At 44.0% G+C, this 23,804-nt stretch overlaps 2 protein-coding genes across 14 annotated transcripts in view; both read right to left on the bottom strand.

Moving 5' to 3' along the window:
• WFS1 (wolframin ER transmembrane glycoprotein) overlaps positions 1-11,600 on the bottom strand; it is a 50,621-nt gene extending 39,021 nt beyond the window's left edge. For 4 of the 10 annotated variants that reach the window (XM_005300272.4, XM_005300275.4, XM_042855491.2 and 1 more), the window contains exons 1-2: positions 10,800-10,955; positions 7,316-7,522 (exon numbers count right to left, since the gene is read on the bottom strand). In XM_005300272.4, the coding sequence (XP_005300329.2) occupies positions 7,316-7,517 (202 nt within the window). In that variant the 5' untranslated portion in view covers positions 7,518-7,522; positions 10,800-10,955. Of the gene's footprint in view, positions 1-7,315; positions 7,523-9,397; positions 9,420-10,300; positions 10,758-10,799; positions 10,956-10,999; positions 11,292-11,318 lie in introns of those variants that run through there. The other 6 variants (XM_065598201.1, XM_065598200.1, XM_042855493.2 and 3 more) reach the window with 6 other exon arrangements.
• A 153-nt stretch (positions 11,601-11,753) lies between these two features.
• The window catches only part of LOC101949767 (SWI/SNF-related matrix-associated actin-dependent regulator of chromatin subfamily E member 1-related-like), a 52,703-nt gene continuing 40,652 nt past the window's right edge, over positions 11,754-23,804 (bottom strand). For 2 of the 4 annotated variants that reach the window (XR_010601925.1, XR_010601942.1), the window contains 2 exons: positions 18,624-18,749; positions 11,754-13,805 (listed from right to left, as the gene is read on the bottom strand). Coding sequence is in view for 1 of the 4 variants with exons in the window: in XM_065598239.1 (XP_065454311.1) it covers positions 18,713-18,749 (37 nt within the window). In the remaining 3 variants the exon portion in view is untranslated. Of the gene's footprint in view, positions 18,750-23,804 lie in introns of all 4 variants that reach the window. The other 2 variants (XR_010601930.1, XM_065598239.1) reach the window with 1 other exon arrangement.

Genomic DNA, 23,804 nt, shown 5'->3' with positions numbered 1-23,804 from the left:
TGTGTAGAACCCCAAATATATGTACAAACATTGTGTAAAAGATAACCCCCATTCATAGGGTTCTCAATTTGTACAAACACTACATAAGAATGGCCGTACTGGGTGAGACCAAAGGCCCATCTAGCCCAGTATCCTGTCTTCCAACAGTGGCCAATGCCAGGTGCCCCAGAGGGAAGGAACAGAACAGATAATCATCAAGTGATCCATCCCCTGCTGCCTATTCCCAGCTTCTGGCAAAGAGAGCCTAGGGACACCATCCCTGCCCATCCTGGCTAACCACCATTGATGTACCTATCCTCTGTGATCTTATCTAGCTCTTTTTTGAACCCTGTTATAGTCTTGGCTTCATCTGACTGCTCAGGATTCCAGAACCCTATTTCTCTTCTCTAATAGACTTGTAATAAACAAAATACCTGTAAGAGCAAATACACGGACGAAGCATCATCTAATTCTTAAACCCTAAAGCCATAACCCCTCAAAATCTTTTCAAACTCCCCAGACAAACTGTTACACTTTCTGATCCCCCCTTTGCCTACTAGTCCCCTCAAACCCTGCTGAGTGGTGGAACACAATGGCCGGTAAGTATTTTTGCTGTGTGCAAGGGAATATGGACAAAGAGAATCTCCTTCACTCCATTCTCTGGCTTTCTCCAGGCCCCAGGATGTCCCTATCATTAATGGGGAGGGAGCTTATCAGTCAACATCCTTTAGGAGAGACTGTTGCATTAACTGGTCAGAAGCTATTTGCAAGCTACCACATAAAAGTTATAAGCGGGACGGAAGGGTCCAGACTGGTCTTCGTAGCCAATTCCCATGTTCTCCAAGGTATTGTGTATTTTCACCGCCTCTTGCAATTCTGAGGTATGCCAGGACTGTTTTTGTTTTAAGCAGATACTAGCTTTCCTGTATATTGCAGACACGTATACAGATGACTCATTGATTCCAAGCTCCAGAAGCCTTAATTAATCATGTATGCACATCATTCACTGACAAATTCCCTGTCAAGGCACATTTTTTGCTAAATCAATAGAAAGTTAACTACTCTGATTTTTATTTAGTATTCAGCCCGTACCATTTTTCCCATTCCTAATTTATACACAAACTTATTTCTGCAGGTGCTCTCCAGAAAGGACTTTAACCATTCCTGACAGGGGGAGTTGGGAGAGAATGTTTGTTCTATTGAAAACAGACTCTATGCTTTTGGTTTGCTGAGTCTCTGCCAGTTGCATGTTGCGGTTTACATTCAAATCAGTACTGATTTATATAAAGAAACTTCATGTTATTGTTACCACCCACTGTGAAAATCAACTATTTGAAAAACCTTTGAAAAGCAAACAGATTTCCTAACAGAAAATTAATAGAGGTACTGAGAAATTGCATGACTGGTTGATGCAAAATCCCTCAACACAGGAGCTTGATCCAATGGGACTACTTGTAGTCTCAAAGTTAAGCATGTGCATAAGTATTTGTTGAATCGGGGCAGAGTGCTCAGCACCTTGCAGGACTGTCCCTTAGATCAAGAGAAAGATTACCCAGAACACACAAATTGTCGTCACATCTCCATAAGGTTATTATACTGTACCTTTAAACACAGCATATTCAGATGAAGTTATGGAAAATATACTACACAGATACATAGATTCCAAGGCCATTGTGATCATCTAATCTGACCACCTATATAATACAGGCTGCAGAATCTCTCCAAAATAATTCCAAGAGATTATCTTTTAGAAAAACATCCAATCTTGATTTTAATGAAAATCCATCATTACCTTGATAAATTGTTCCACAGTTAATTACTCTCACTGTTAAAAATGTATGACTTATTTCCAGTCTCAAATTGTCTAGCTTCAACTTCCAGCCATCGGATAATGTTCTACCTTTCTCTGCTAGACTGAAGAGTCCATTATCAAATATTTGTTCCCCATGCAGACACTTACAGACTAATCAAGTCATCTCAATCTTCTCTTTGTTAAGCTAAATAGACATGTTCTCTGAAATTTTATTGGCAGGCGTATGGAAGTGCTAGAGTCACAAGGGAATTATGTAGGCCATCCCAGACAAGTGCTAATATGTTTATACCATACTATCGAGGTATACAGAGCTTGAGATACTGTAAGCATGTTTTCAGGTAACATTCTTAAAAGAACACAGTATATATAAATTCTCCCTCCTCACAATAAGTCTACTCAGAAATTACTGCTTCTAAATCACTTCAATTACAAATTTAAGTCTTTAGAGTTGACAGAAATAGGTAAAATATATGTAATGAGTCAGCTGAAAGTGGTCAATACCTTTAATATTTTGCAAATTCTAACTATTTCATTTGGAGTTATAGTGACAATCCACTGAAATTATTAAAAGTTATCTACAATAATCAGCTCCGCATATATTTCTCAATGACACTTTGGTGGACTTTTCCATTCTCTTTTACCTATTCACAGTTTCAGTCACTACCAAAAAAGGTATTAATGACACTTAGCAGCTGCTCCAAGTAAATGACTCCTTAATCCACCCAAGTAAAAAGTCAAGCTTTGCCCCCTCATGAGGAGCCTGCTATCCTATATTTTTCCTTTCAAAAACAGAAAGGCTATATAATTAAACATTGGTACTTACAGCTTGGATTCTCATTCTTCCTTGGCCCATCAGCAACAAAGCATCTCTCCACTTAAAAACAACTTTAAGATATTCTGATTTCCACCATTCTCTACTGGGAATACCTTCTCTTTCAGTGCTACTACTTTATTCCCTGTTTCAAATAAGGCTCTAGGCTGGGTTTTGTTGCATGTTTGGTGGTATTTTTGGAGGGGGCGGAGGGGACTTTCCTTCCCCAAAATCCAAGGAACCAGTATTATGGTAGGTAGTATTTGTTGTAGAAAAATGCCAATTCATCATAGTGCATGAAATAATTTGACCTAGACAACCACATTGCCTAAATTAAATGTAATCAATGATGCAGGAAAAAGACCCATGCATCCTGGTAGACAGTTATAGATGCTTAATCTTCAGCAATGTTTAAAATGTTGGGGTAAGTTATGAAAGGGATAGAGAATCATACCGAAAACATACTACTACCGTATAAATTGATGGTATATCTGCACACTCAATACTGTATTCAGTTTTGCTCATATCTCAAGAATCGTAAAAGAAAGAGAACGGTTCCAGAAAAAAAAGGGGGTGTGTGACTAAAGTGATTAGAAGCATCAAAAAAGACTTCCAAAATGAGGAGAATTAAAAGGATTAACATACATAATTTAGAGAAGAAACATGATAGAAGTATACAAAATGATTATTATACAGGTTATTCAGATGCTCCTGTTTATCCTCATAATACAAGAACAAGAGCATATTCAATAAAATGGAGAAGCAACATATTTAAAATAAAAGTAAATGCTTTTTTTAAATTAACAGAATGCACTGTCAACATACTGAGGGCCTGCAAAGAGATGTAATTGAAACAAAGAGTTTAGTAGGATTTTTAAAAAAATGACATTTATACAGAATCAGAAATTACCCAGATTGACTGGAAAGGGAGAATATCATACCTGCCAGCATCCTTTATATAGAATACCAGTAGATTGATAGTAGGTATATATTTTCATAATTTTGCATAATTCATGAATAGAAGCCATGCCTTTCTGTTTTAAAATGATGCTATAACAAAACCTGATACATTTCAATGCTCCATTTCTCCTATTGTTGCTATTCTCTTCTTCATGTTGAAGAGTACTAAAAAACTGGGGGATGAGGGAGAGGGGAAACAAGTACCTGCTAACTCTAATCCTAATTTAATCATCATGTAATTAACGTCAAAAGTGTCAATTCTTCGACAGCTCCGTACTACTTAATTAGTGGGCGAGATTAGAAAACTGATAATGATATATTAAGGATGCAAATTAGAAAGTCAGGAATTCAACAAATGATTTCCCCCAAAAAATTTGGCCCAAGGGAACTGCTCATTGGCCCAAGGGAATTGCTTCAATTCCAGAGTTACCCTTCCCTAATTACGTGAAAATTGTAAATCTGAAAACTATGGGCTTAAAACCAACAATACGTTTGCTTAAAATTATGTTTTGTGGCACTCTGGGGAATCAGTAATTTAAACTGTTAGAAGTTAGGGAAGCAAAAGGTTAGTTACTTAGATTGTAAACTCTTACTTGGATCACAGATTCTTTGGTCAGAGATTGTCTTTTTTGTTATTGTGTGTACCTAGCATGATGGGTTCCTGTTTTCTGATTAAGGCCTCTAGGAACTTCTAAATGAGAAATACAAGACTATTTTAGAAACGGGATTATTAATATACTTAAATCACTCAAATTTCATATGGAATTCCATCCTAAACCCAGAATAAGAAAGAGCAGCAGTTTGTAGGACTGAGGACCTACCAGGAAACCCAACCAAACACATATATAGGTGCTTAGTTTTATGCTTATGAATAATCTCAGGGACTTCAATAGAACTACTCAGGTTTAAAGTTAGCAAGCATGTAAGTATTTGCAGGACTTGGGCCCAGATTTAAAATTTTTATTAAAGCTAATGTTAAAAATAAATTATGTAATACATAGGTTGAGAAAGGAGTGTCTGTACATCTGGGCATAGTCACTCCTTTCACAACCTATGTATTACTTTTTTTTTTTTTTTTTTTTTTTTTAACATTAGCTTTAATAAAAAATTTAAATCCGAGCCCCAGTCCTGCAAATACTTAAAAGAGCTAAAAAAAAAAAACCCCCCAGTGGTCTGGTTAAGTCGGGAACTTAGGTGTGGCACGTAGGTGTGAGATTCCAGACTAAGTTTAAAACCTGACTTCAGGGGTCCAGAATACTGCAAGATGACACATGTCTCATTCCAGGAGAGAGCACCTATGGAGAGAGCACCTTCACTTTCCATTACTTTTAATAATTTATTAAGTCTCTCTCCATGCAACTTGAAAACACCATCTTGATTTTCAAAATGTATCACGAATTCTGATCAGAACTCCTACATACCTACTAACCCATGGGCCATATCCAGCCCGCAGGACCCTTCGCTCTGGCCCCCGAGCTCCTGCCAGGGAGCGGGGTCAGGCCAGGCTTGCGGAGGAGCCAGCCCAACTCCCCAGCAGCGCGGTGAGCGGGTGGAGGTTAGCCCTTGGCCCCTCCCCTTCTGCTTCCCTCCCTCCCTCGCAGTCACAGTTCCCCCAGTGCCTCGGCAGCATAGCTGCAGCTCCGGCCAGGCGGCACAGCTATAGTGACCTGGTGTTCCAGGGTGGCACAGTCAGAGGCGGGGAGCAGGGGGAGTTTAGGGGGGGGCCGTATGGGGGTGATCAAGGGACTTGGGCCCTGCTGCCGGGGACAGGGGTAGAGCAAGCCAGGGCCCCCCGCTACTCCCAGCATGCTTCGCCCCTGTCCCCAGCAGCCAAGCCCAGACAGGGAGCGAGCCCTGCCCGACTGCCAGGGAGAGCAACCAAATGAGCAGGGGAAACGCACAGGAAAAGGACTGAGCCCCGCTTTTCCCCACCCCACAGGTAACATGGGGTGGGAAGAGTAGGAAGGGTTGGATAGGGGCAGAGGTGAAAGTAAGCCGGTCCGGTCCGGCGTACCGGCAGGAGCCAGTACACCGTGCCGGACTGGACTGCTTCTGCGGCGGTGATTTAAAGGGTCCAGGGCTCCAGCCACTGCGGGGAGCCCCGGGCCCTTTAAATCCCCACTGGAGCGCCGGCAGCCAGGCTTGGGCGGGAATTTAAAGGGCCCGGAGCTCCGGCCGCCGTGTGGATCCCCAGGCCCTTTAAAGCGCAGCTGGAGCTCCGGCAGCCGGGCTCCCACGGTGATTTAAAGGGCCCGGAGCTCCATGGCGGCTGGAGCCCCAGGACCTTTAAATCCCCGCCCGAGTCCCAGGGCTCCCAGCCGCCTCTGAAGCTGGTAGCTCCAGGGTGATTTAAAGGGCCTGGGGCTCCCAGCCACAGCCGGAACCCCAGGGCCTTTAAATATTGAAAGGCCCCGCCTCTTCTGGGGGAGACCACGCCCCCACTCAGGACTCCGGCATACCAGTAAGTCCTTTAAGTTACTTTCACGCCTGGATAGGGGGCAAGGGGCCTCCAGGAGGGCGGTCAGGGGGTGGGGAGCAGGGAGGGTTGGATAGGGGGCGGGAGTCCTGGGGAAATGGTCAGGGGGCAGAAAGCAGGGGTGTTTGGATAGGATGCGGGAGTCCCAGGGGGCAGTTGGGGGTGGGGATCGGGGGGGAGGGGTGTTGGATGGGGGCAGGGGCCAGGCCATGCCTTGCCTCGCTATTTTGGGAGGCATAGCCTCCCCCTGCCTTCCATACAATTTCTGTTCCCGATGTGGCTCTAGGGCCAAAAAGTTTGCCCACCCCTGTACTAACCCATCCACATTTTTCCACGTGAATTCATTCAAGAGCATAGGTGCACTCACACATGCCTATCACAACATGTGGTGTACCTCATCTAGTGCACTTAATTCCCCAACAACAACTAAGTGGGTGAAGCGAGACAATCACTATACTCTCAGATGAACTCATACAGAAAAATAAAAGACAAAAAACACCATATCACCCATGGGTGGACACTTTTCACAAAGCAATCACTGCATATCGGACCTCTCAGATCTTGTCCTCAACAGAAACCTGCACAACACCTTCAAAAGATAAGCTTGAGAGCTTAAGTTCATAACTTTGCTAGACATTAAAAATCGTGGACTCAAAGACATTGGATTTATGGCTTATTACAACAATCTGTAACCCACTAACTCTCCTTTGTCCTACAAAGGCAAAGTTGTTAACTGCCTACCTCACCTTGAATGGTCTCTTGCAACATGTGTTAACCCCTTATGCTTAACAGTCTTGTATATAGCTGTGACATTGGAGTACCCTTCCCAGACCTGAAAAAGAGCTGTGTAAGTGCGAAATCTTGTCTCTTTCATCAACAGAAATTGACCCAATACAAAATATTATCTCACCCTCATTAACTAGATTACACATTAGAGAGACAATTTTAAGAAGTTAGTTAAAAGCAGTTTCTGGTATTGTATTGCCTTTGTGCTTGAATCCCCTTATTTTTTGTGGTTAAAAAACCCTCTCTCTTTCTTGTTGCTGTGTGAACACAAACAGAGAAATAGATAAACTACACAGGGGAAATAGAGACAATTATACACAAAAACTTTTTTCTCTCATCTTCCATCTTATAGTACGTAAAAAAAAATCACACAGTAATGTATTTTTCAAATTGAAGATGTTGCAATAAACTCCTATACTTGAAGGGACAATACTTTACTGTCTTGATTTTAGAATATGCAAATCTTGCATAATTAGTATTTCAGACTCACCGCTTCTTTCAGCTCTGTCCCTGCTGTTAGAATGGCTGGTAGCTGATGGGGAAAAAGTTGCAGAGGACAATGAATCTCCTGAAGGTGAACCAGGTTTCTGATTACTCTCACTATGGCCCACAGTAGCAGCTGCATTTAGCTGAGACCTTCCTTGCTGTGGCTGTGGGTGAGAAGGACTTGAAGGATCAGGATCTGAATCCATTTCAGCTGCAAGCAAAGAGTTAAATTTATAATTAAGAAAAAAGCACACACTAATAATGAGATGGCATGCATCTTATGTAAAACCAAAGTGCAAACCTCTTTAAGCCCAAATAAATGTTATGATTCTTGTTCTGACAAGATGTACAAAAAGTCAGAATCAACATAAAAGCGTTGGCAAGCTTGCTAAGGCATCTTTTACACATGGAATTATTCAGAAATAGCTAGTGCTTCTCTGCTGCCCCTAAATAGTTTAATGCAGAAGGGACAATTGGTTGAAATGCAGATCAGCAGATGGACTATCAAATCCACTCTCATACCTGTGTCAGTGTACAAATATCTATACAAAAAACAGGGGCTGCCCATCTGCACTCTGTATTCAGATCATGAAAGGGATGTGCTGCAGACCCTGAGGCATGCCCCTGAGATGGCTGGGAAGAAAAATTCCAACTCCCCACCCCAATCCTTTAACCGAAGGACTCGGATTTACGTACATAGGGGTGAATTTTATCCAAAATGAGCAAACTCCTTTTGCCTTCCTGCCCACCCCCAAAGTAAACACTGTTTCATGGAAAAACATTTGATAAAATCTTTAAGGGGGTGGATTTTGAAAGGCATAAAGGGCAGTTAGGAACAAAACTCCCATTGAAAATCTCCCCCATGAAGATCAATAGGTCACTGCTATTTTGTAAAAGGTTCCTTAAATATGTAACCTTTACAGAAAAAAGTTAGCTGAACTTTTTCTTTTATAGGACTGGAAGCAGAAGGATGTGTGTCACCACAGCAAGAAGTGTGATAAGTCATATCATGTCTGAAACTGACTTAACTGAATTTGAAGTCTGAGCAGAACAAACTTTGCAGAAGCAACTTTAACATAGTCAGCCTATTAAACTCTCTCTTCTAATCCTTGATTTTCCAAAAACATGCATACCCATGTGTAATAAAAATAAGCTATGAACACACAGCCCAAAAATATTAACTGTAATTATAGTCTCAAAGATCAATACTGACTTCAATGATTTGGGCTGACAACTTGAATTCTGCTTGTATAGTGATCACTAAAAATCCTAACTCATAAAGGAATAAACATGTCTATGATAAATATTTACCTTCTAATGTACTAAGTAATTTAGACAACTCACTTGCTGTGTTCTTTTTATCAAGAAAAAAGATTACAGTAATGGTGACTACTCACTGTCTGTATTATATTATAACTTGTATTTCATAACACGAATAACTAAAACAGTTCTGCCTTAACAGATGCATGAAAATGCAGAGATTAAAATGTCCTTTCCCAATAAAGCAGCAGAATTATTTTTAATCATTATGATACAAAAGTTCTCTCTCAGTTGGATTCATACTTAACCCTGCTACTTTAAAGGGGAACACGGGTGGGGAAAATAAGGCAGAAGATAGGATCCCTGACAGTAAAGAGTAAGAAAGAATCCTTTTCCCTGGCCACAGATAACTGAATTCTCCATAACTGATTGGGGGCTTCCTCTCAGTTCTTTACTTCAACAGGTGAGGAAAGCATCTCCCCAGCATTTCCAAGGGAGGATGAAAATGTAATTTACTATAAAAAATAAAGAGACATTGCCACCTTCAATTAGGCCAAAAATTATAACTTTGTAAAAAAAAGTTTTTATAAAATACAAGCCCTTTAGAAGTGTTTTTAAATTAAAAAGTATTAATGAAGACAGTTTTTAAACAAGTAAACTTTCATCTGAAGTGTTTAAAACCCAGCCATTGTAGCACCAACAGTCTGAATGTGAAACTGGGCATGAATAAAAGTTTAACTGACTTCATTGCCCAAGCTGAAAGAAATACAGAAAGTAAACAAAGAGCTTAGACAAAAGTGAACTGGAGTTTTAAAACAAATCTTACCTTTATGACCTAAAGGGTTACAAGTAGAATAGGCACATTGGTTTACAACATGTGATTTATAACATGACCAGCCTCTTAAAAATGCAAAACATTACAAGTATGTATTCAGTGACCTAATCTCTCATGTGCTCTCACTATCTTTTCATGTTAAAAGCCCTCAGCAACAGACAACTCCAGTGACAATACCCATCCCGTGATTTGCTTGTGAAATCCTGAAAAGGGGATGGCTGGTAAGGGTCGAGTTTTAAAAAAGGTCCTAAGCCAGCATGTATAAAGCCTTGTATATGCTCAGAATACTTTCTGAATAAGCATTAATACAGTTAAAGTGATCCTGCAAAGGACAGGAAGGAGTGTAAAATACTGAATACAAATGCAAAGAACAGAGTTTGAGGCTGGATTGTTTGGGACTCCCTACCAAAAAAGGGTGTTTGGCACACACTCCGATGAGCCAGCGCAGCTATCTCAAAAGGGCGAGGAAGAGCAGATGTTTTGCTTGCCCCAGTCAGAACAGTTTCCTGGGGGCACCCCACTGAAACTCAGCAGTGTGGGGCCCAAAGTTTCAGTCCTTCCTGATGTAGCCAACCCCTTACAACCTGGCAGCCCTGGGGCATCCATCAAAGTGGCAGCACAGGAGAGGGAGGGAAGCTGTATCCTTCTGGAACAGCAGGTACTTTGATGGCTGCTTGAGGCTAGCAGGTTGGGGGCATGGACAACCCGAGACTAAACTGAGAGCATCTTAGGGGCTGCCACCGTCTGGCCCGCACAGTCTCCTCCTGGTGGGGTAGGCTGGAGAGTTAGGAGGCAGATTTCCACAGTGAGCAGCAGCCCCGGGAATGGATGAAGCTGGGGAGATCCTGGATCTCTGCTCATAGAAAAGAAGCTGGACATGACAATGCAACTTACTGCACTGCCCGGGGCTGGGTCCAGGGTCCCAGTGCCGGGTCCTGCTTCCAACGGGCACAGAAAGGCGAGAGGGAGACAGGCAGTGGGTCCCGCTTCCGAGGGGGATACGCAGCTAGGGGGACGCAGGCAGTAGGTCTTGCTCTCGAAGGGCGTGCACAGCTGGGGAAGGGGCGTCCCTGCACCCGAGGGGGATGCACACCTGGGGAGGTCTCGTGGGTGAGGTCCCTGCTCCCGAGAAGGGTGCACAGCTGGGGAGGGCTCGGGGACTGGGGTCCCTGCTCCCGAGGAGGGTGCACAGCTGGGGGGGACGCAGGCAGAGGGTCCACCTCTCGAGGGGGTGCACAGCGGGGGAAATGGGGTGGGCGCAGGCGGTGGGTCCCGGTCCCGCGGTAGGGTGCAGGCAGCCCCCCCAAGAGCTGCGGGGACGGTGTCCAGCGGAACAAGGGGGTTCCCTGTTTGCAGGAGGCTCAGAGCCCCGGCTGCCGCTCCAAGCACTCACCTGAGCCCGGCAGGGCAGAGTCCCCAGCAAAGTTGGGCTCCAGCTCCTCCCGCGGCTGCGCGCAGACTCAGCGCGGCGCCGGTGCAGCCCACAGCCCTAGCCTGGGAAGCTGCCGACCCCGCCCCCCTCTCCCTGCCCGGCCCCCGCCGCGGCTGCAGCCAGCCGGCGCCTAGCGCAGGGGTAGCCCGCCTGCCACTCACCGCGCTCGCGCCCCCCCGCTCCCCAGGAAAGCCGCCCGGGGAGCTGCTTTGTCCCGGCGCTGGCTGGGGAGCAGCAGGGTGGGTGGGACCTTGCAGAGCCAGTGCGGCGGGGCCCGGGCTTGGGGCGGGGCGGGCAGAGTTGCGCTGCGTGTTTTCCTGCAGCGAGAGAGGGAGGCGGCTGGAGGTTACTGCACTTGCTGGGCCTTGAGAGCGGGCCTGGGAACCGCTGGGGGCAGGGCAAGGGCCGGGGGCGGGACAGATGGGGCTGTGCAACGTGACCTGCCAAGGGCCGCCCTTGGCACAACAGGTCCTCACTCACCCCGGGCCTCCCCCTCCGCGCCCACACGCTGGAATCAGAGGCGTTACCGCGCTGCAAGACTACGGGAGCGAAGTCCGGCCCCTGGTTGCAAAGGAAGACGGTGGAGTTTACATGCGCCCGGAGTTGAGCCTGCAGAGATTCCGTGTGGCGCTGAAGTGCCTCCCCGAGAGAGGGCTGAACATCTGCCAAGAAAGCCCGGAGCCCAGCTTTCACAGTACTTAATAACTACCATCAACTGGGGATCCTAGTGCCTGCCCAAATATTAATCAGCGCATCCTAGCATCACCTTCCTGGGGGGGGAACCGAAGTCACACAGGAAGGCTTGTGGTATGGGAACTGAAGCCAGCTCTCCAATGTCCCAGAGCAGTGCCTGAGCCATAGGGCTTGGTGGGACAGACAATAAATATAACAAACTGTAACATGTTTTGCCCAGACTTGTCTGTTCAGAAACACAAGGAGGCGGATACATGACTGGTGCAAGGGAGTAGTTCATAACTTCCTCTATAATAGCTTTATCTATGTACTAATATGGTCCCCATCAGTATACAGGAGAACCTCAGAGTGCGGGGAAGGGATCAGTGTTCATGTCACACTCCTGGTTAGTGCCTGACCCAGGCCGGGGAAGCTAATGGTCCAACCAGCGGACCAAAGTTGGTGATAAATCCTGGTCAGGTGCCACCCGAGGCATGTTGTACATACTCACGAAGACTTCACCCTTACGAACACCTCAGGAATGGAGGTTGTTCGTACTTCTGAAATATTTGTAACTTTGCATGAAATGTTATGGTTGTTCTTTCAAAAGTTTACAACTGAATGCTGACTTAATACATCTTTGAAACTTTACTACACAGAAGAAAAGTGCTACTTTTAATCCTCTTAATTTAAATGAAACACGCACAGAAACAATTTCATTACCTTGTCAAATCTTTTTTTAAACTTTCCCTTTATTTTTTAGTAGTTTACATTTAAGACAGCATTATACTGTATTTGCTTTCTTTTATTTTTTCGTCTCTGCTGCTGCCTGGTTGCATATTTCCAAATGAGGTGTGTGGTTGACTGGTCAGTTCGTAACTCTGGTGTTCGTAACTCTAAGGTTCCTCTGTATATCTGAGTGCTACCCACATGTTTACAGATTCCAATCTTCTTCTTCCTGCTGGGGAGGAGAAATATCTTGACTAGTTTAGGAGGCAGAGTTGTTTACGTTTTGTGTGAGTGGCCTGGTCTGCACCTAAAACTTAGATTGACCTAACTGGCGCACAGGGACCTCAGAGATGTAGTTAAGCCACCCTAAGCCCAGTATAGGCACTGCTAGGTATCAGGAAGAATTCTTCTGTCAACCTGGCTTCCGCTTCTTGATGGGGGAGGATTTACTACAGCAACAAAAGTACCTCTACCGTTTGTGTTTATAATACAGCACTGCAGAACTTGCTGCCACTATAGAGCGTGTAGTGTACACATACCCTGAGATCTGTGTTGCTTTCCTTAAAAAATGAGGTCTCCATCATACGTTTGTTTTCTAATCCCCATCTCCTGTTTTATGAGCTAAATTGTGCCTTCTGATATACAGATGGATATTTCACTGGGGTCAGCATGTGTGTTATTCTCCCTGAAATGTTTTCTCCAAATAGATGCGCACACATACTCAAAAAGGTGAAATCCTAGCCCCATTCAATTAATAGCAAAATTGGCTGCAGTGGGGATCAAGATTTCACCCTAAATGTGTTTTTTTTTTTTTTTTAATAAAGACCATAGTAGGAGCTGGTCTTGAATATCAAAGATCATACACGTTTTTTTAATTGCTTTTTTCTTTCCTATGTCGGTTAAATACAGTTAATTTACTGCCTTCCCCTGTCCGGGTTTCTTGCTTGCTGAGAGCCTGCCCCAGCATAGGTGCTGACTCACGGGGAAAAATTAGTGGATGCTCTGCACCCCTGGCAGCCAAGCCCCCTTCACCCTCCGCCCCCACCTCCTCCTCCTCCTCTCCTGAGTGTGCTGCATACCCGCTCCTCCGCCTACCTCCCAGCGCTTCCCGCCCGGCCGCCACCAAACAGCTGTTTGACAGCGTTAGCATGCTTTGGGAGGGGGGGGGAGGAGGCGGGGATTTGGGGAAGGAGTTGGAATAGGGGCAGGGAGGGGGCGGAGTTGTGGCAGGGACTTGGGGGAAGGGGTTGGAATGGGGGCGAGGCAGGGGTGGGGCCTCATGGAAGGGGTGGAGTGGGGGCGGGGCCAGGGACAGAGTGGGGGTCGAGCAGCCACGGAAAGAGGGGAAGTCGGTGTATATGTGCCCCAGTATGCTCCATGAAAGTGATACCTCTGTACCTTCTGTTCAGCATTAAAGAAAGGTGTCTGCATCTGCATAGTGCTGGAAACCAAGGAAGGGTGCCATTTCTTACTCCCTTCGCTAAGTCTTTAGTGTATTTTTTCTTCTCTGGTTGAAGGAAGGCAGCATTCTATGAAGTGCTAATGTTCTATGCTGGCACTTCTAAGCTGAAAAAATCATTGAGTGGGAGAAAGTGTACAAAGTTAGAAAGTGAGTCAAATTCCACGTATGTACAGAAATAAGGCTCATACGATGGGATTGCAAAGTACTCAATCTGCACAGAGCAGAAGGTTTTTTTAGCCTAACTTTGAGACATGGCCATGCAGCAAGTGGATACAATCCAGAGCAAACTGGTGAAGTTGTCTCACTGTCTAAGTGGCCAAAAATCAATCATAGAATCTAAGCTAGTGCAGAACATTTCATTGTTGACTTAGGCCAAAACACCCTTTTGTGCAAGACTCAAGAAGGGAAAAAAAGCCCTAGATCAGTTAAACAAGCACAGTAACATACATAGTGGAAATATTATACATGCACAGTGGAAACATATTGGTTGAAAGCTACAGTAAAGAACAGAACTATTAGACATAGATGAACAGGATATGTTGGGAAGAGTTAACACAGTTTTTGTAACTGGCAATCATGCCTTACCAATCTATTAGAATTCTTTGAGGGGGTCAACAAGAATGTACACAAGGGTGATCCAGCTGATACAGTCTACTTGGACTTTCAGAAAGCCTTTGACACGGTCCTGTACCAAAGGCTCTTAAGCAAAGTAAGCAGTCATGGGATATGAGGGAATGTCTTTTCATGGATTATTAACTTGTTAAAAGATAGGAATAGGGCAGGAATAAATGGTCAGTTTTCCACTATGGAGAAAGGTAAACTGCAGGGTTCCTCAAGGATCTGTATTGGTCAACATAAATGATCTGGATAAATGGGAGAACAGTGAGGTGGCAAAATTAGCAAATACTTAAATTACTCAGGATAGTAAAGTTACAAAGGGATCTCACTAGACTGGGTGACAAAATGGCAGATGAAATTCAGTACTGATAAATGGAAAGTAATGAATATTGCAAAAAAATAATCCCAACTATACATACAGTCTGAGGTGTCTAAATTAGCTGTTACCACTCAAGAAAAAGATCTTGGAGTCATTGTGGATAGTTCTCTGAAAACATCTGCTCAGCGTGCACTGGCAGTCAAAAAAGCTAACAATGTTAGGAACCATTAGGAAAGGTTAGATAATAAGACAGATAATACCCTTATGCCACTATATAAATCCATAGTATACCCATACCTTGAGTACTGCATGTAGTTTTGGTCACCTCACCTCAGAAAAGATATAGTAGAATTGGAAAAGGTACAGAGAAGGCAATGAAAATCATTAGGGATATGGAACAGCTTCCAAATGAGGAGAGAGATTAAGACAACATGGTCTCTTCAGTTTAGAAAAGGGATGATTAAGGGGCGATATAGGAGGGCTATAAAATCAGGAATGGTGGAGAGAATGAATAGGGAATTGTTATATATCCCTTCACATACCACAAGAATCAGGGGTCACCCAATGAAATTAATAGGCAGCAGGTTTAAAAACAAACATAAGACATTCACACAATTCCTGCCAACTTGTGGAACTCATTGCCATGGGATGTTGTGAAAGCCAAAAGTATAACTGGGGTTAAAAAGAAGTAGATAAGTTTATGGAGGATAGGTCCATCAATGGCTATTAGCCAAGATGGCAAGGGATACAGCCCCATGCTCTGGGTCTTCCTAAACCTCTGACTGCCAGAAGCTAGGACTGGAACACAGTGGATGGATTACTCGATAATTGCCCTGTTATGTTCATTTCTTCTGTAGTAGTTTTCACTGGCTACTGTAACAAGAGAGGCTATTGGGGTAGATGGACCATTGGTCTGACCCAGTATGTCCATTCCTATGTTCTTATATGAATTGTTATTTTAAAACATGAACAGATGCAATAAGTGTTAAATAAATGTCATCTAGTGAGAAGAAAATGTGATATATACTGAAAATGACATTCATAGTTATACATTTTGAAATATTAACATTTGTATATTTCCAAATGTATGGTTATGAATGTCATTTTCAGAAATAAAACAATTCACAGAAATGAAACTGTTCCTATCTCTATGTAAATCATATTTTCCATGATTTAATTTGATTAAATAATTTTAACTCTTAATGTAATGAAGATACATAAACAATATATTTTTACAATATATTTTTCCTCTCTGAGTATATATCCCTGCTCTCTATATTTTTTCTGGACTGTGCTTCAGATCCCTACATTTCTTTGTAATTTATCTCTTTGCTTGGTTACATTTGTGATATGTTAAACACTTAATTTCTGTCAGTCTATGGGAATGATTCTGCTTGAATTGCTCCTAACCAAATATTTCTGACATTCGGCCTATCTTGGGGGTCCTTAGATTTTTTTTTTTTTTTTTAGTGCAGTAGGAGGATTTAGTCCTTGTTTTTTTGCACTGTTACTCACTCCTGACAGCAGCCATTAGTCAGAACTTGATAATAGGTGGGATAAGACGGGCAAACAGAGCATAGAGAAGTTATCTCTAGAAACTAAAGCACTTTTATGAAGATCACAAACTCAATCCACTGTACCTGCGATTTTATTCTATGTATCGTGGAGAATCTGAAAAGGTATATATTGCAATGATTCCCCTACAGCATCTATCAGATTCCAAGGGGAATCTTGGGAAGTCTGCAATACACTAATACCACTACTTTGCACTTGTATAGTAATATTTAGTCAGTGATATGAATCACAAAAAAGGTCAGTTATTTCCACATCATTGGGACTTTTAGATGGGTTTGAAATTTGATATAAATTAGAGTTCATTTCAGGAGCAACTGGCAATACAGTCTGAACAAATTTGAACTTTTTATTGAAAGCAATTGAATCCAGATAAACAGATTAACCCATTTCAGTTTTTTCCTGCTCTTCAGAGGAAACTAAACAATTTGAGACATTTTATGTGTTTTAATCTCTTGCCCTCTGGGCATACTCTACTGAAGGTCTCTTGGGTAAGATTAACAGCATGTTTGAAGAGCTCCTGTGGGAATAGGGGAAAAATATCTCCTAGTTGTGCATAGGATTTATGGTTAATAACATGGTGTCACACCATGATATAAAACTTCATGGAAACAGAAGACTATAGGGTTCAGAGTGTATTGAAAGGGTGTATCTTTATAGTTGTGCTGTAGTGTTACTGCTATGTTGGAACTAAATTAAGTTTTATTGGAATAATATTTAGCATTTATACAATCACTTTTTATCTTCGAAGTGCTTTAAAAATAAATATTTACACAGCCATGTGAATATTTGCCAAGATTTTCAGAAATAGGAGCTTAAATGTAAGCTCCTAAATCCATATTTACAAAGCTAAAGTAGTCGCCTGATTTTCAAAACTTCTGTGCACGCAACAGGTCAACCAGAGCTATAATAATTATGCCTTGAATTTGGGAGGCTAATTTTTGGCTCCAATTTTTGAAAATCTTGTCATTTATCTCCATTTTATAGACATCTCTCCCAGGGCCATCCCTAGCCATTTGAGTGCCCTACGCAGCCACCCCCGGGGCTGTGTGGGGTCCCAGACCTCTCCCCCCACCAGGTCTGGGAGGCAGGAGCTGTGGGGGGCCACCTTTGGGAGCCCCAGAGGCCCAGAAAGGCCCGGGGGATTAGCGGGGGGCTGGGACCGGCCCGCTCCGCTTCCCTCGCCCCGGCCCCAGCCGTATCACTAGGGGAAGGGGCGGGGGGCGATCCTTTCCCTGCACTCACTGGTGGCGGGAAGCAGAGCGCTGCAGCTGGGAGCTGGCGGAGTAGAGCGGACTGGGGCCAGGTTGCTCCGCTTCCTGCCGCTGCTGGTGAGTGCGGGGGGGGGGGGGGGAGAGGTGGAATGGGGGTGGGCCGGGGGCGGAGCAGGGGGAAAGGGTAAGAGGCAGGGCAGAGGGAGTTGTCCGGGCCCCCGCTCCCAGGGACGGCCCTGCCCCTTGTGGGGGTGGCCGAGGGATAGGGCTGGTCGCCAGGGCTGGTGCTGCCATATGCAGCACGCAGCTGCCTAGGGCACCATGAAATTTGGGGCAATTTGGTGCCCCAAATTTCATGGTGCCCTAGGCAGCTGCGTATGCCTAAGGACGGCCCTGATATGTGTTTTGCCCAGAGATAAAGGTATGGTCCCTGTATTCCAATTTTTTCTGACCACTTGGAAGTCTTGTCGGTATTAATTCTTTCCTTACCTCAGAGGCAAATTGAAAAGTTTACTGGCTGTAGCAGCCATGCAGTTAAAATTCTAATTGCTTCGAGTGAATGACATTTTAGTAAAACAAGGCTGTTTTTAAGAAAGTGAGTTTTTGTAGTCTGAACCTAATATGGCTTTTATCAGGGACTTAAATATATGTATTGTGTTATTTGTTCAGTTGCTTCCTTAGGCTGGATGTCTGGTTTTATTTAGATAGGACTCCTGCTACTGCAATTTGCTTCCCCCACCCACCAATTTACACCTGCTTTAAGATATAATTCTATACAACTGATTTGGCATTCAGTGGGTGTGCATAACAAGTGTAACCTACATGCTGAAGTGAGGGTGGTAGCAGGAAAACAACTAGCACCAAGGTGTAAAATGAAAATGAAGCCTTCCTCTGCTTCTTATGCCCATACTATTCCAAAGGTTTTATTCACCCATGGTATAAGTCACTCCCACTGACTTCAAGGCTGAATACGGTCTTGGCAGCATGCAGTAACTCCCACTCATTGCACTAAACTATTCAGTGCAAAAGTTGGTGCAAAGTACACTCCATTGCCACTTATGGCAAGCTTACATCTAATATGTAAATTTAGATGTAGTTTACATCACTGCTGAATTTGGCTCACTAACTTCTACAGAAATAAACAGCTAAAATACAATATAACATGCTGAAAATATACTTTGAAAATGAATCAAATTCACCAATGGTGTAAACTTCCATTGTCAACTCCAGTGGCTTCATTTTGGCTCAGTGAGTTTTATCACGCACGATTGGTTTGCAGTTGCCATTGTCAGATTTTGCAGTAGCTTAGCTGACAGTCACCGCATCTGAAGAGAAGACAAAAGTCAGAATATTGTAAGAATTTTGATTACAAGCCCATTTTAGACATTTGCTGTGCTTATACAAAATGCCATGGCAACAAGAACAAAGGATCCCATAATTGAGCCCTCCATGTCGTTTTGTGCAGAAACAAAATAATCACTTTCACAAATACTGTATAAAGTTACAGAGTCAGTACTAGTTGCCTCTGGCCAATTCTTTTAAATACTTTACTCAAGATATGATAGACAGTAATACAAGTAATTGCTTGACCATATATACCATGTACTTGGCATACAGGCAGAAATAAATTACTTTCTTAGTATACATACAATATATCAGTGAACTCTAGGAACAGAGAAGATAAGTTATTAGGTGAATCTGTTAACCCCTTACATTGGGGGCCTCTGCTCAACCTCACTTTGGATGTAAACTATGTTGCAGGCTTTGAAGTTCTGATTTTCTACTGGATTATCTATACTCCAAAGGGGACATCAAGTAACATTAGAGGTATGTTTTGCATACCATCACAAAGATAATTTGGCATGAGAAGGGATGACAGTGAACTATAATACTTCAGATTTCTAAAGACATTTAATGATTAAAATAATAATAAAAAAACCCACTTCACTATTATCTCCCTCCACCGCTGTTGAAATGCGGCCACCTCTGGGTCACATCATACCAGTACAGAGGAGAAAGTAACAACCCACAATTCCTATGAGAAAGAAATTCTTAGTGATAATTTTGACAGATTAGTCAAGAGAACAGTATTTACTCTGGTCTATTCCCCTTCTACACTATGCAAATACACCATACATTTAAACAAAGATCTCTTCTATCATCCCATGTTACAATCAGAAATGGATTAGATTTTATTCATCTGGATATATACAAGCCTTGTGTACTTGACTGGTACTGTTTCTAGAAGCTGATAAGCAATTAAACATTTTCAGGCAGCATTAGTTAGAGGTCTGTTGATGTGAAATGGGTAAGGATTCAGAAATACATGGCAATGTGGCATCTGCACATTCAGTGTACACAATCAGATATATTATGAGAGGCGATGCACTGTAAGAAGTAAATCTTGTAATAGCTGAATGATCTCAAATGATCTGTTCTCAAAGTTGTCTCAAAGATTATAATAGAGATTTTATATTTTGTCTTCCATTCAATCCAGACTTGGGCCTGACTGTCTACTCCATTAGACCAGTTTACACCAGTAAAATTGTATTGATTTCATTGGCATTACACCAGCATAAAACTGGTGTAGTGGGAAGAGGATCTAGAGTGTAGGCTCTAGCACACACCCTGAACAACTGAGGTTCTATATTATGGTAGTACCTAGGGACCAACCAAGAATGGGACCGAAATGGGGTGCACTCACCTCTCATGAGCGCCACCGGTCAAATATGTGTGTGCCTGCACTTTCTTTCCCTATAGCCCTCCTTGGTCTTAGGTCCTTAATTAATCCCGCAGCCTATAAATGGCTCAATACCAGGGCTGAGACCATATTCCAGGGCTTCCTCTAGAGGAAATGTCCTTGCCCTCTCTGGGCCTTTCAGGCCCTAACTCTCCTGCTGGGCCATTAAAGAGTTCAGTTTCCCTTCTGGGGTGCATCAAAGTCTAGGCCACTTCCCCCATTGGCTATTAGAGATTGGAGGGTGTGATGTGTCCCCTCCCTGGTGCAACCTGGAACTGGGGTACCACTGAGCCCTCTAACTCACCAGTCTGGGTTCCCGCTCACACTGTGCTGCTGTGACAAACTGCAGACTGCTCCTGGTCCTACACTCAAACCAGCATTCACACATGTAGGGACATACCCAACTGCAGTTACATTCAGGCTCTGGCCAGCCACTGCATGAACCAACAATAGAAAGGCCACAGACAAAATACCCCCAACTCTGCAGCCTAGGACCCTAGAGTTGTACTGTCCTGCCCGGTCAAAAACCCAACCAGTATGAATTAATTACCCAGTTTGCATCTCTCACAATGTGCAGAAGACTATGCACACCAGCCCTTGCTAACTGAGCTGAGATTTTTCCAGACACTTCACTCAAAACAACTACAGAAAGATACATTTTAAGTGATAAGTGATAGCAAACAGATCAAAGTAGATTACCTAGCCAAAAACAAAACAAACAAACAAACAAACAAAGACAAAAAACTGCAAGATTCCACTATCTAGTATATTAGGGTCTGCTTGTATCATCAGTCAGGGTGAGAAATTACTACACTTCTACCCTGGGGAGGGATAGCTCAGTGGTTTGACCATTGGCCTGCTAAACCCAGGCTTGTAAATTCAATCCTTAAGTGGACCACTTAGGGATCTGGGGCAAAATCAGTACTTGGTCCTGCTAGTGAAGGCAGTGGGCTAGACTTGATGACCTTTTGAGGTCCCTTCTAGTTCTAGGAGATAAGCTATCTCCATTTTTTTTTACCCCGATATAATGCAGTCCGATATAACGTGAATTCGGAGGATGGGGCTGCCTTACCTCGTTATATCTGAATTTGTGTTACTGCAAGCGGTTCCTCTGAGCTCACCCGTTACTTGCTGCGTCCCTCCCTGGGGCCCCCCCGCCCCAGCTCACCTCCGCTCTGCCTCCTCCCATGAGCACACTGCAGCTCCACTTCTCCTCCCTCCCAGGCTTGCTGCGCCAGTCAGCTGTTTGGCACTGCAAGCTTGGGAGGGAGGAGAAGCGGAGCTGCAGCGTGCTTGTGGGAGGAGGCAGAGGCGGAGCAGAGGTGAGCTGGGGCGGGGGGGGGCGCAGCAAATAAGGGGGGAGGCAGAGGAACCTCTCCCCGCCCCAGCTCACCTCCGCCTACTCCCATGAGCACGTCGCTCAGCTCTGCTTCTCCCTCCCAGGCTTGCCCGTGTCAAACAGCTGATTGGCGCGGCAAGCCTGGGAGGGAGGGAGGGGGAAGAAGCGGAGCCGCGGTGCGCTCGTGGGAGGAGGCAGAACGGAGGTGTGCTGGGGTGGGTGGGGGGGGTCCCGGGGAAGGCCACAGCAAATAATGGGGGTGGAGGAACCACTCCTTGCTCCAGCTCATCTCCGCCTCCTTCCCTGAGCGCACCGCCGCCGCTCCACTTCTCCCCCGCTCCCTTCCAGGCTTGCCAGGCCAAACAGCTGATTGGTGCAGAAAGCCTCTAAGGGAGGGAGAGAGAAGTGGAGCGGCAGCAGTGCGCTCAGGGAGGATGAGGAGGCAGAGCAGAGATGAGCTGGGGTGGGGAGCGGTTCCTCTCCCTACCCCAATATAACACGGTCTCACCTATAACACGGTGAGATTTTTTTGGCTCCTGAGGACTGTGTTATATCGGGGTAGAGGTGTAATTCAAATCCTAGATTTCCATACATAGGCTAGAAATTCCTTTAGCCTGGGACTAGCACTTCCCCCAGTTCAGTCTTTGCTCCTCAGGTTTTTCCAGGAGTTCTCTTGTGTGGGGAGTGAGGCCCAGAAATTATGTCACTCCTCACCTTATATAGCTTTTCCATATGGTGGGAACCCTCTGTTCCAAACTCAGTTCCTAGTCCAGTTTGTGGAAAAATATAGGTACCAAAATAGAGTTCAGCATCATGTGGTCTGGTCAAACTTGTAATCTCATCAAAGAATGAAATCAGGTTCGTTTGACAAGACCTATTTTTAATAAAGCCCTGTTGACTGACATTACTTATATTCCAATTCTTTAATTCTTTATCAGCTGAAACCTGATTAAGCCTTTCCATAATTTTGCCCAGGGTTGATGACAGGATAACTGGTCTATGGTTTCTGGGTAAGCCTGCTGCCGTTTTTAAATATGGGGGTACTCTCCTAGTCTTCTGAAATTTTCCTGGTATTTCAAGTGTGGGAGGCAGGGGCTCCATAGTCAAGCCCTCTCCAGACACTGCTGCCAGTCATTTATACTGTCCTTCTCCCCACGTTGTAGCACATGAGGAGTTCTTGGAGTAAAACAAACAGACAAAAGAAAGGTCCTCTCTTTCTCTTATGAGAGGGGAATCTAAGTGAAAATAAAGAAAAAGAAAGGTAGCCTGTCTCTCAAGCAGTCTTTCAGGATCCAGCTCTTTGCGCTTGGTCTATCAGGGTCTATTGTCCCTTAGTGGGGTCTACCTCTGTCTTCTTTTCCTGAGGTGTACTGCTTTGCAACTAGTCCATGCAGCTTCAGGAGTGGTGAGGGCTTCTCAGCTAACCTGTCTGCTGTCAGTAGTCTCTGAATTTGAGCAGTCCTTCTGTTCACCACTCCTTCCTGTGGCAGGTTTTCCTCTCCCCCTCCAGGCAGAGCAAGACTTGCAGAGGCACCTCTTTAGTGCTGAACAGGCCCAGAAAAGTTTGTTAGTTTCCTTTCCACTAGAGTGAGGGTGTTTCCCTTCACACCAAGAGTTATTAAAGTTAACATCAGTGGGCCAGAGATCTCCTTAGTCAACTCTTTTAAGACTCTTTTGTGCATGTTGTCTGGGCCTGCTGATTTAAAAATATTTATCCTTAGATGATATTGAACCTCCTCCTTAGTTACTAATGGACTGTGAAGTACTTCATTTGAGAGGATTACATTTTCCTTCTTTCCAAATACAGAACAGAAATATTTATTGAACCTTTATGCCTTTTCTGCATCATTATTAACAATTTTATCATCTCCACCTACCAATTGGTCTATATTACTGTTAGGATTTCTTTTGTTCCTAATATGCTTAAATAAGTCCTTATTGTCCTTAGTCCTGCCAGCCATAGATTTTGCCCTGATATCTTTAGCTTCCCTTACCAATTTTCTACACTTCATACCATCTACTTTATATTGATTGCTATCTATTTCCCTTCCCCCCATTTGTTATATATTGCTTTTTTATTTCTAATTGCTGCTTTCACTTTGCACTGAACCAAGATGGGCTTTTAGCCAACGTTATCCTCTTTCTTGATTGTGGAATCATTGCCATCCAATAAACTCTCCTTAATGAACTCCCAATTTTCATTCACATTTTTCTGGCTATTTTTTCCATCCCAACCAAGTTCTCCCCAGAGGCGCAACTTCCTTTCATCCCACTCCTCACCAGTGAAGAAACATATTTTAT

Source organism: Chrysemys picta, chromosome 5, assembly GCF_011386835.1.
Source record: "Chrysemys picta bellii isolate R12L10 chromosome 5, ASM1138683v2, whole genome shotgun sequence".
Classification (NCBI taxonomy): domain Eukaryota; kingdom Metazoa; phylum Chordata; order Testudines; family Emydidae; genus Chrysemys; species Chrysemys picta.
Note: the sequence above shows the minus strand (reverse complement) of the source record. Positions and strands in the feature narration are given on the sequence as shown.